The sequence below is a fragment of the Scyliorhinus torazame genome, chromosome 18, assembly GCF_047496885.1.
Source record: "Scyliorhinus torazame isolate Kashiwa2021f chromosome 18, sScyTor2.1, whole genome shotgun sequence".
NCBI classification, from domain to species: domain Eukaryota; kingdom Metazoa; phylum Chordata; class Chondrichthyes; order Carcharhiniformes; family Scyliorhinidae; genus Scyliorhinus; species Scyliorhinus torazame.
Window position 1 is genome coordinate 79,736,497 of NC_092724.1, and position 12,585 is coordinate 79,749,081.

Consider the following 12,585-nt stretch of genomic DNA (forward strand, 5'->3'; position numbering starts at 1 on the left):
CCCTCCTCACTAGCAAAAGCGAAGGAGTTGTAAAGTTCAAGTGCTTGAGGCCCTGCTACCGTGAGCAGCAATGCAATGCGCCTTTTGTCAAGCTGTGCCTGGAGGCCAAGGGCTAAGACATAGGGCTGGATTCTCCGTTTCTGAGACTAAGTGCTGACGCCCGTGTGGAAAGAGTGGTATTTTACGACAGCAAAAACGGCACAACAGCTGCACTGATTCAGCAACTCTGAATGGGCTAACACCATCGCCACGTGGAATACAACCGGTTCCATGTGAAATGGCGGCACACATGAGGTTCATACGCTGCAGCCACACTCAACGATCCTTCCCCCCACACACATCGAGCCTGTCAACAAGATGGCTGGAAGGAGAGCAGCGCCACTGTTCAGGGATGCTAGTTGGACACCCTGCTGGACGCTGTGGGGGAGAGGCGGCTATCCCTGTACCCCGGCCCGGGAGGAAGGCCACCAGTCGCCGTCGTTCACCACGTCTGGGCGCAGGTGGCAGAGGCGGTCAGCACCGTGAGCAACGTCGTCCGTACTGGCCAGTAGTGCCAGGAGAGACTGCACGATCTTCTCAGGGTGGCCAGGGTTAGTCGGCTGCTCCATGCCCCTGGCACTAACCCCTCCGCTCCTCAGGAGAAGGCCGCACTCAGCCACCAGGAGCGGGAGATAAGTCCCCTGGGCTGGATGGGATTTATCCTCGGATTCTCTGGGAAGCTAGGGAGGAGATTGCTGAGCCTTTGGCTTTGATCTTTAAGTCATCTTTGTCTACAGGAATAGTGCCAGAAGACTGGAGGATAGCAAATGTGGTCCCTTTGTTCAAGAAGGGGAGTAGAGACAACCCCGGCAACTATAGACCGGTGAGCCTCACGTCTGTTGTGGGTAAAGTCTTGGAGGGAATTATAAGAGACAAGATTTATAATCATCTAGATAGGAATAATATGATTAGGGATTGTCAGCATGGCTTTGTGAAGGGTAGGTCATGCCTCACAAACCTTATCGAGTTCTTTGAGAAGGTGACTGAACAGGTAGACGAGGGTAGAGCAGTTGATGTGGTGTATATGGATTTCAGTAAAGCGTTTGATAAGGTTCCCCACGGTAGGCTATTGCAGAAAATACGGAGGCTGGGGATTGAGGGTGATTTAGAGATGTGGATCAGATATTGGCTAGCTGAAAGAAGACAGAGGGTGGTGGTTGATGGGAAATGTTCAGAATGGAGTTCAGTTACAAGTGGCGTACCACAAGGATCTGTTCTGGGGCCGTTGCTGTTTGTCATTTTTATAAATGACCTAGAGGAGGGCGCAGAAGGGTGGGTGAGTAAATTTGCAGACGACAGACGGTGGTGTTGTCGATAGTGCGGAAGGATGTTGCAGGTTACAGAGGGACATAGATAAGCTGCAGAGCTGGGCTGAGAGGTGGCAAATGGAGTTTAATGTAGAGAAGTGTGAGGTGATTCACTTTGGAAGGAATAACAGGAATGCGGAATATTTGGCTCATGGTAAAGTTCTTGGAAGTGTGGATGAGCAGAGGGATCTCGGTGTCCCTGTACATTGATCCCTGAAAGTTGCCACCCAGTTTGATAGGGTTGTGAAGAAGGCCTATGGAGTGTTGGCCTTTATTGGTAGAGGGATTGAGTTCCGGAGTCATGAGGTCATGTTGCAGCTGTACAAAACTCTGGTACGGCCGCATTTGGAGTATTGCGTACAGTTCTGGTCACCTCATTATAGGAAAGACGTGGAAGCTTTGGAGCGCGTGCAGAGGAGATTTACCAGGATGTTGCCTGGTATGGAGGGAAAATCTTCTGAGGAAAGACTTATGGACTTGAGGTTGTTTTCGTTAGAGAGAAGAAGGTTAAGAGGAGACTTAATAGAGGCATACAAATGATCAGGGGGTTAGATAGGGTGGACAGTGAGAGCCTTCTCCCGTGGATGGAAATGTCTAGCACGAGGGGACATAGCCTTAAACTGAGGGGTAATAGATATAGGACAGAGGTCAGAGGTAGGTTCTTACGCAAAGAGTGGTGAGACCGTGGAATGCCCTACCTGCAACAGTAGTGAACTCGCCAACATTGAGGGCATTTAAAAGTTTATTGGATAAGCATATGGATGATAATGGCATAGTGTAGGTTAGATGGCTTTTGTTTTTTGACTTCCCATGTCGGTGCAACATCGTGGGCCGAAGGGCCTGTACTGCGCTGTATCGTTCTATGTTCTATGTTCTATGCACCGGCTCTTGGAAAGAGCACCCTTCCCAAGGTCAATACCTCCACCCGATCCCCATAACCCAGTAACCCCACCCAACACTAAGGGCAATTTTGGACACTAAGGGCAATTTATCATGGCCAATCCACCTAACCTGCACATCTTTGGACTGTGGGAGGAAACCGGAGCACCCGGAGGAAACCCACGCAGACACGGGGAGGATATGCAGACTCCACACAGACAGTGACCCAAGCCAGAATCGAACTTGGGACCCTGGAGCGGTGAAGCAATTGTGCTAGCCACAATGCTGCCGTGCTGCCCCGTGCTACCGTGGGGGCGGAGTCGAACAATGGTGTGTCTCCAAAGGTCAGAGCCCCGACCCCAGGAATTATCCCACCAAGTTCTGGCTGTGCCTTCTGCATCTGCCGGGTGACATCCTGGGGTTGCTGTCTTCGGGCATCCCGGGGGAACAAACATAGCTTCTGTTATTATCGCACTGTACCCCACGCACGTACCTCTAGGGACAAGCTACTCTGACCAACCATCCGGCATAGCCCCATGTCCAATATGATGCCGTAGGTGCGGCCAGTGGCTACCTATAGTTAGGCGGATGTTTCCCATGCACTGTGCTCACGTCTTCCCACCAAGTGTGCCCTGCCATCCCGGGGCCTGTCTTGGTGCCTGATAAGGTCTGACCATATGTGCCAACCTCTCCCTTTGATATATCCCTGTACTTTACCCTCTCCCAAATGGGACACCTCTCTGCTCCGGTCTTCCGCGTCTCTACATCTCCACCTGTTGTCTGAACTGCCATATTGACGTTAGGGGGTAGAGGGCCGATTGGACAGCGGGTACGGCTTGTGGCTGTGTTCTGGCCCTAATCCCTCAGAAGCTGCGTGTAACTCTGCCGGGTTGACCCTATTGTTAGGTACAGATGCAGTTAATACACACTTCTGAAATCCGGTGATTTTTCCAATACGGAGTCCACACCTGTGGTTTATGTTTGGTCTGTGAATAATCCTCAAGAATAGGAACCTTTATATTCCCTTTGATGAACTTGGGATACTGGCCGTTACATGGGTCGAAGTTGGGCTCAGGCGGAATCTCTAAGACTGTCCTGTGGGATCTTTCGGAGCAACAATTGAGTTGAATACCGCCAGGGTCGCCAGATTTTTTGTACCTTCTGAACCACAGTGTATGCCTGTAACCCGGATACGATGGACAAATTACCACATAAGCTGCATGCAATACTAGCTGAATATTAACACACTGTTAATATTAGTCAATCACACGCAGGTTGAACTCTAAACTAACACACATGAAAGACCAATTTAACTTCCAGGTGACTGGCATGTCAGATATGGCCTCATCTGAATTCTGTCGTCTGGCAGTGCTGGATGTCTGTCGCTGGTCGTCGGTGTCCTTGGCTCTGGTCCCTCTGTGGACGGCATGGATGATTCCCTCCTTGGCTTGTGAGGACATCACCGCTGTTGTCCTCGGTGGTCGAGTGAGCAGGTGGTGGGCTTGCAGGTTTCGCGCACTTTTCGGCAGTCCCAGGTAGATGTCCAATAGATCGATCAGGGCTCGATCACCCTGATCAATCTCAACCAATTGGTGATGGACACATTGATGGCGGGGCGGGTCCCAGGCGGCCATGGCCACCTCTCCTCCACAGCGGCCAGTGTCCGAGGCACGTAGGCCTTCCCAGATAAGGAAACCGTGCCACCAAGTCTGCCACATATTGTTACTTTCTACATGGAGCCCATTGTCCCTGGATGTCCTTTCAACGGCCTTTTCCCTGTGTTAGTTTCTGCAAGGACCATCCTGCAGCCCTTGTATATTTGCAAGCTGCAGCCTGTCTGCGTCTCTGTGTTGACCAATCTCCCATCAATCTGTGCGGGTGGCCATTTTGGTTGCCCACAGCCCTCATCCTCACTTTTCACCCCCCTCACTCTAACCCCCTCTCACCCAAGGCATGTTATCCGCCGGTGACCCCAGTCCTGGCACCTGTCCCTGCTGCCAGGGGCACCTTTGGCTGGCATTGCCCTCTCTGGGGGCTGCCGTGGCTGTGGCCCTGGGTGGTACCCCAGTGGGTGGCTGCCGGTTAGGCGGGGTGTTCGGTGCCGGGGGGGTGGGGGAGGGGGAGGGGGTTGCGGGGGGGGGGGCGCACAATACGGCTGGTGCCACTGTGTAGAGCCAGAGGCGCGGGTGGGGCGTCAGTCAGTGGGTGTTCAGCAGGATGGCGGTGGGTGCCTGGGCACTGCCCCAGTCACATGGGGGGGGCACCTCAGCTGCTTGACCCGTCCTCCCCTCCCTCCCACTCCCCGGCCGGTGTCCGGGCCAGCAGCCCACAGTCACTCCATGCCATTCGCTTCCACTGCTCTCGCGCTCAGTAGCCAGGACGCCAGGTTCACGATTTGTGAGAGCACAAGTGAACCAGGCTGTCAGGAAATTGGCCCATCGGAGGCTCTGAAGCATCGAGCGTCAGGCCCACTAATATGTCTACTGTACTTTCAGCCCGCGCGGTGAGCGCCGCATTTACGCCATTTTAGGGGTGACGGAGCATCCTGATTTGCTGTCAACTGGCGCCTACCTCGATTTTGGTGTCGGAATCTATTCTCTGCCCAATCGTGTTTCGCGATTTCGGCGTCGGTAAACTGAGAATCCAGCCCATAGAGTACAAACTGCTGTTTAAAAACGTGCCAGTTGTCATCTAGGTTATCCGATACTCGAAGCTGGTGGGGTGCCTTTAAACCTTCCATCTCAAACTTCAATGTCTCTAGTTGTTTTTCTTTTTTTTTCCCTTTTTCATTTATCTATTATTTGATATTATAGTTGGACTAAGTTAAGCTTAAGATTAAAAATGGTAGGAGATCTCAGACCCGTGTTATGGTCCTCTTGCTCAATGTGGGAGCTCAGGGACGTGGCTGATGTCCCTGGCTCCTTCATGTGCGAGAAGTGTGTCCAGCTGGAGCTCTTGTTAGACCGCATGACGGCTCTGGAGCTGCGGATGCACTCACTTTGGAGCATCCGCGATGCTGAGGAGGTCGTGGATAGCACGTTTAGCAAATTGGTCACACCACAGATTAAGATTGCTGAGGGAGAAAGGGCCAAAAGGCAGAGAAAAAGCAGGAAGGCAGTGCAGGTGTCCCCTACGGTCATCTCCCTCCAAAACAGGTATACCGTTTTGGATACTTTTGGGCGAGATGGCTCACCAGGGGAAAGCAGCAGTAGCCAGGTTCATGGCACCGAGGCTGGCTTTGCTGTACAGAAGGGCGGGAAAAAGAGTGGAAGGGCTATAGTCATAGGGGATTCAATTGTAAGGGGAGTAGATAGGCGGTTCTGTGGTGGAAAACGAGACTCCCGAATGGTATGTTGCCTCCCAGGTGCACGGGTCAGGGATGTCTCAGATCGGCTGCAGAACATTCTGAAGGGAGAGTGTGAGACTACTACAAATTGGACGGTCTGCACCTGGGCCGGACTGGAACCAATGTCCTTCAGGGTGCTTTTGCTAACGCTGTTGGTTTAAACTAATGTGGCAGGGGGGTGGGAACCAAATGAGAAGGTTAGTGGACAGTAAGGAGGTAGTAACTAAAGCCTGTAAGGAACTAGATCATGAAGTCAGCGTGACTAAGGGAGGCAGGGAGCAGATGATGAACGCAAAGGTGGTCTGAGGTGCATTTGTTTTAATGCAAGAAGTGTAGTAGGTAAGGCAGATGAACTTAGGGCTTGGATTAGTACCTGGGAGTATGATGTTATTGCTATTACTGAGACTTGGTTGAGGGAAGGGCAAGATTGGCAACTAAATATCCCAGGATATCGATGCTTCAGGCGGGATAGAGAGGGAGGTAAAAGGGGTGGAGGAGTTGCATTACTGGTCAGAGAGGATATCACAGCTGTGCTGAAGGAGGGCACTATGGAGGACTCGAGCAGTGAGGCGATATGGGCAGAGCTCAGAAATAGGAAGGGTGCGGTAACAATGTTGGGGCTGTACTACAGATGTCCCAACAGCGAGCGTGAGATAGAGGTACAAATATGTAAACAGATTATGGAAAGATGTAGGAGCAACAGGGTGGTGGTGATAGGAGATTTTAATTTTCCCAACATTTACTGGGATGCACTTAGTGTCAGAGGTCTAGATGGAGCAGAATTTGTAAGGAGTATCCAGGAGGGTTCTCGAGAGCAGTATGTAAATAGTCCAACTTCAGAAGGGGCCATACAGGACCTGGTGTTGGGGACTGAGCCCAGCCAGGTGGTTGAAGTTTCAGTCGGGGATTACTTTGGGAATAGTGATCACAATTCCGTAAGTTTTAGAATACTCATGGACAAAGACGAGAGTGGTCCTAAAGGAAGAGTGCTAAATTGGGGGAAGGCCAACTATACCAAAATTTGGCAGGAGCTGGGAATGTGGATTGGGAGCAGCTATTTGAAGGTAAATCCACATTTGATATGTGGGAGGCTTTTAAAGAGAGGTTGATTAGACATGTCCCTGTGAAAATGAGGGATACAAATGGCAAGATTAGGGAACCATGGATGACCGGTGAAATTGTGAGACTAGCTGAGAGGAAAAAGGAAGCATACATAAGGTCGAGGCAACTGAAGACAGATGAAGCTTTGGAAGAATATCGGGAATGTAGGACCAATTTGAAACGAGGAATCAAGAGGGCTAAAAGGGGTTTAGGAAATATCTTTAGCAAACAGGGTTAAGGAAAATCCCAAAGCCTTTTATTCATATATAAGGAGCAAGAGGGTAACTAGAGAAAGGGTTGGCCCACTCAAGGACAAAGGAGGAAAGTTATTCGTGGAGTCAGAGAAAATGGGTGAGATTCTTAACGGATACTTTGCATCGGTATTCACCGAGGAGAGGGACATGACGGATGTTGAGGTTAGGGATAGATGTTTGATTACTCTAGGTCAAGTCGGCATAAGGAGGGAGGATGTGTTGGGTATTCTAAAAGGCATTAAGGTGGACAAGTCCCCAGGTCCAGATGGGATCTATCCAAGGTTACTGAGGGAAGTGAGAGAGGAAATAGCTGGGGCCTAAACGGATATCTTTGCAGCATCCTTTAACGCGGGTGAGGTACCAGAGGACTGGAGAATTGCTAATGTTGTCCCCTTGTTTAAGAAGGGTAGCAGGGATAATCCAGGTAATTATAGACCGGTGAGCCTGATGTCAGTGGAAGGGAAGCTGCTGGAGAAGATACTGAGGGATAGGATCTATTCCCATTTGGAAGAAAATGGGCTTATCAGTGATAGGCAACATGGTTTTGTGCAGGGAAGGTCATGTCTTACCAACTTAATAGAATTCTTTGAGGAAGTGACAAAGTTGATTGATGAGGGAAGGGTTGTAGATGTCTTATACATGGACTTCAGTTCGGCATTTGACAAGGTTCCCCATGGTAGGCTGATGGAGAAAGTGAAGCCTCATGGGGTCCAGGCTGTACTAGCTAGATGGATAAAGAACTGGCTGGGTAACAGGAGACAGAGAATGGTAGTGGGAGGGAGTTTCTCAAAATGGAGAACTGTGACCAGTGGTGTTCCACAGGGATCCGTGCTGGGACCACTGTTGTTTGTGATATACATAAATGATCTGGAGGAAGGTATAGGTGGTCTGATTAGCAAGTTTGTAAATGACACTAAGATTGGTGGAGTAGCAGATAGTGAAGGGGACTGTCTGAGAATACAGCAAAATATAGATGATTGGAGAGTTGGGCGGAGAAATGGCAGATGGAGTTCAATTCGGGCAAATACGAGGTGATGCATTTTGGAAGATCCAATTCAAGAGCGAACTATACGGTAAATGAAAAAGCCCTGGGGAAAATTGATGTACAGAGAGATCTGGGTGTTCAGGTCCATTGTACCCTGAAGGTGGCTGCGCAGGTCGATAGAGTGGTCAAGAAGGCATACAGCATGCTTTCCTTCATCGGAAGGGGTATTGTGTACAAGAGTTGGCAGGTCATGTTACAGTTGTATAAGACTTTGTTTCGGCCACATTTGCGTACAGTTCTGGTTGCCACATTACCAAAAGGATGTGGATGATTTGGAGAAGATGCAGAGGAGGTTCACCAGGATGTTGCCTGGTATGGAGGGCACTTACTATGAAGAGAGGTTGAGTAGATTAAGATTATTTTCATTAGAAAGACGGAGGTTGAGGGGGGAACCTCATTGAGGTCTACAAAGTCATGAGAGGTATAGACAGGGTGGATAGCAAGAAGCTTTTTCCCAGAGTGGGGGACTCAATTACTAGGGGGCAGGAGTTCAAGGTGAGAGGGGAAAAGTTTAAGGAAAGTTCTTTACGCAGAGGGTGGTGGGTGCCTGGAACGCATTGCTGGTGGAGGTGGTAGAGGCGGGCACGATAGCATCATTTAAGGTGTATCTGGACAGATACATGAATGGGCAGGGAGCAGAGGGATACAGATCCTTAGGAAATAGGCGACAGTTTTAGATAGAGGATCTGGAACGGCGCAGGCTTGGAGGGCCGAAGGGCCTGTCCCTGTGCTGTAATTTTTCTTTGTTCTTTGTGTCGAGTCGCAAATAGCCGTAGTTCACCAGATTGGTGGAGAAGTCGTTTGTTGTGAACAAAGAACAACACAGCACAGGAACAGGTCCTTCGGCCCTCCAAGCCTTTACCGGTCATGATACTAACATTTGTCAAAACCCTCAGCACTTTGTTGTGCCATATCCCTCTATACCCATCCAATCCATATATTTATCAAAATGCCTTTTGAACGTCGTTAGTGTATCTGTTTCCACAACCTCCCCTGGCAACGCGTTCCAGGCACTCGCCACCCTCTGTGTAAAAAACCTGACTCGCACATCTCCTCTATACTTTGCCCCACGGACCTTAAACTTATGCCCCCTGGTGACTGACCCCTCTACCCTGGGAAAGAGTACCCGCCCATCCACTCTATCTATACCCCTCATAATCTTGTAGACCTCTATCAGGTCACCCCGCAACCTCCGTCTTTCGAATGAAAACAGTCCGAATCTATTCAGCCTCTCCACATAGCCATCCAGACCAGGCGACATCCTGGTAAACCTCCTCTGCAACCTCTCCTAAGCCTCCACATCCTTCTAGTAATGTGGCGACCAGAATTGTGTGCAATATTCCAAGTGTGGCCTTACTAAGGTACTATACAACTGTAGCATTATATTATCTGATATTATATTATATTAGTTTTCGACGTAGTTCACCTTGTCTCATCTGTAGTTATCTTTAGTTGTTCAGCACCCTTGGTACCATGTTGCTTTCCATGGTTCCTCCAATGATGAAGACACACACAGAACATGAATGTGTTCAACCAGAATGATTGTTTATTGTTAAGCACGTGGGAAGATAACTAACAGATCTATATACAAACAAAGATACTCAAGTCTCTAGGGAGCTACTCTAAGTGCGACTGTCCTACTATCCATGCTACCACCAACTGCTGAGTTGCATCAATCACGTGATGCATTTCTGGCACCACCCACTGGCAGGAGGTTGTATCCGTGATGACATTGATGGCTTTATACATTTGTACAGTTATATATACATATCACCACATTCCCAAGATAGATACAGAGTAAAGCTCCCTCTGCACTGTCCCCACCCAACACTCCTAGGACATTTCACTGTTGAGGATGATACGTGAAGAATGGACTTTTGTTATGAGGTTGGAGGGAACGGTGCCCCACCAGCAGTCGGTATTTTAGGGGATGAGAAGTGAAAAGAATGTACATTTCAATCATGATCAATCTTCACTACCTCTTAACTGTGCAAGACTTGTCACTGGCTTTTTTTTTCTTGGCAGAAGACAAGATACTGAAGTTATTAGAGGCACGAAGAGGAGACAAAGATGCTCAGGCTCTCATCAAAATACGAAGGCAACGGGAAAGAAAGTCAATGGAAACATAAAGTTTGCTGCAAACTCCAGCACCAACTCTGGATAGAATCAAAAATGCAAGACTTTCAGGCACCTCTACTTTCACTCTGTCACCATGATGTACAAATGTTTATTACTAACAACCCCATCCACCATTGTGCTTTAATGGAAAATTGTGAGCAAGTGATTTACCAAAATGTGCATGTGGGGGTCAGGCAACGAGTGGGCCCTTCTCCCCACCCAGGCTTCTGCTGTGAAAGTCTCGCTCTCTACTTTCAGAATAGTTTCTTTCCAGAAAGCTCCATTTCCTCTGTCTTGAACATTAAAAAAAATTAACGGATGACAAAATCAGGATTGCTTGCATCTGTTTTTACATTATGAGTAACCTTGGATTTCTGCAGTGGCACATACAGAATTTTGGGGCTAATTGCCTAGAAAACACATTGGTGAGAGCATGAACGCACAGTGTGAATGACGGCCAGCAGTATGCAAAGTAGGCAGATTATAAAATGAATCAAGACGTAACACCGATTTGGTGTCAATGGCGCAATTTTGGAGCTCAATACTCAATCAATGCCCTCTCCTACCTTCACACAGCACACATTCCCTCTCTTTTCCTCCCATCAGCACTATTTAACTAGTTTTGGGTTTATTGCTGATTAATTTATTTTGGCTGCTTCTTCAACTCTGCAAATATTTTGTGCTTTATATGACTGTTCAAAGTTGCAAATATCCACATGGAACAGTACTGTGGGCGCTGAAGGAAACTTTGCTGACTTCAAAGCAAGTGCACAAGCTAGTTGCTCTCAGTTATGGGTGCAACTAGCAGTAGGCCTTAGAATACACATGATTTGGAGAATAAAAGAGGCCATGGGGAGAAGAACAAGCTGCCAGCAGAGGGAGGAGGGGGAGAAAGACTTTTAACAGCCGCCAAATCTACCCAGGTTGTTCAGGGAGAAATTCTCCTACCTGCAACTCAGTGAGGAACAATGAGTGAGATGCCTCCACTTCAACAAAGACGTCCTCATTGAAAACTATCACCGGCTCCAACCACAGCTGCAACTTCAGAGCAGCACAAGGACTAGTGCTAGTGCTTGTTAAGGTGACCGTGACAAAGTGCTTCAGTATGTCAGACAGTTTCCAGGGGGGAATGGGAGAAATTTATGGCATCTTACAGTTTGCCAACCACTATAGCTTAAAGGTGTTCATTGGTACGCTCTGATTGTTGAAATGCAACTACATTTCATTCTCTCTTTGTAGGGAGAATGAAGTGGAGAGAACATGTGACTTCCTTAAGATTGTAGACTCCCCGTGACATAGAAATGACAGAGTCACAGAATTGTTATGGTGCAGAAGAAGACCATTCAGGCCATTATGTCTGCACCAGCACTCCAAATGAGCATCATGACTTAGTTTCATTCCCCTGTACTCCTGTACATCGTTTCTACTCAAATAATCCTAATGCCCTCTTGAATGCCTCGATGGAACCTGCCTCCACCACGCTCCCAGATAGTCCGTTCTAGACCTGACCCACTTGCTGTGTAGTTGCATCACATTTCCCTTTTTTTGCAAATCACTTTAAATCTGTGCCCTCTCGTTCTCGATCCTGTTACGAGCAGGAACAGTTTCTGCCTATCTACACTGTCCATTCCCCTCGTGATTTTGAACATCCCTATCAAATCTCCTCTTAGCCTTCTTCTCTACAAGAATAGTCCCAACCTCTCCAAACTATCCGCATAACTGAAGTTTCTCATCCCTGGAAGCATTTTTGTAAACCTCTTCTGCACTCCCTCCAATGTGTTCACATCCTTCCTGTAATGTGGCGCCCAGAACTGTACATAATATTCTATCTGAGGTCTAACTTGCTGGAGGTTCTGGGGGAGGTAACAGAAAGGGTCTTGTATATGTTTCAGCATAACCTCATTGCTCTTGTACTGTATGCCCCTATTAAGTCCAGGATACAATATGCTTTATTAACTGCTCACCCTACCATTCCTGCTACCTTCAATGAACTATGCACATATACACCTACACCCCTCTGCTCCTGTACCCCTTAATAATTTTACCCTTAATTTGTATTGTCTCTCCATGTTCTTTCCATCAAAAGGCACCACCTCACACTTCTCTGCATTGGACTTGATTTGCCACCTCTCTGCCCATTCCATCAACTTTTTTATGTCCCTTTGAGGTTCTACACTGTCCTTGTCACAGTTTACAATACTTCCAAGTTTTGTATCATCTGCAAACTTTGAAATTGTTCCCTGAACACCAAGATCTAGATCATTGTTGCTTCACAGAGTCCCAGGTTCGATTCCCGCTTGGGTCACTGTCTGTGCGAAGTCTGCACGTTCACCCCGTGTCTGTGTGGGTTTCCTCCAGGTGCTCCGGTTTCCTCCCACAAGTCCTGAAAGACATACTGTTAGGTAACTTGGAGATTCTGAATTCTCTCTCAGTGTACCCGAATAGGCACCAGAGTGTGGCGACAAGGGGATTTTCACATTAACTTCACTGCAGTGT

At 48.3% G+C, this 12,585-nt stretch overlaps 1 protein-coding gene across 1 annotated transcript in view; it reads left to right on the top strand.

Annotated features, from left to right (window-relative positions):
* Nucleotides 1-10,416, top strand: part of LOC140394827 (protein unc-13 homolog D-like) — a 150,591-nt gene extending 140,175 nt beyond the window's left edge. Inside the window, exon 8 of the mRNA XM_072482006.1 lies at nt 9,997-10,416. Within this exon, the coding sequence (XP_072338107.1) occupies nt 9,997-10,100 (104 nt within the window). The 3' untranslated portion in view covers nt 10,101-10,416. The remainder of the gene's footprint in view (nt 1-9,996) is intronic.
* Nucleotides 10,417-12,585: the final 2,169 nt, after the last annotated feature.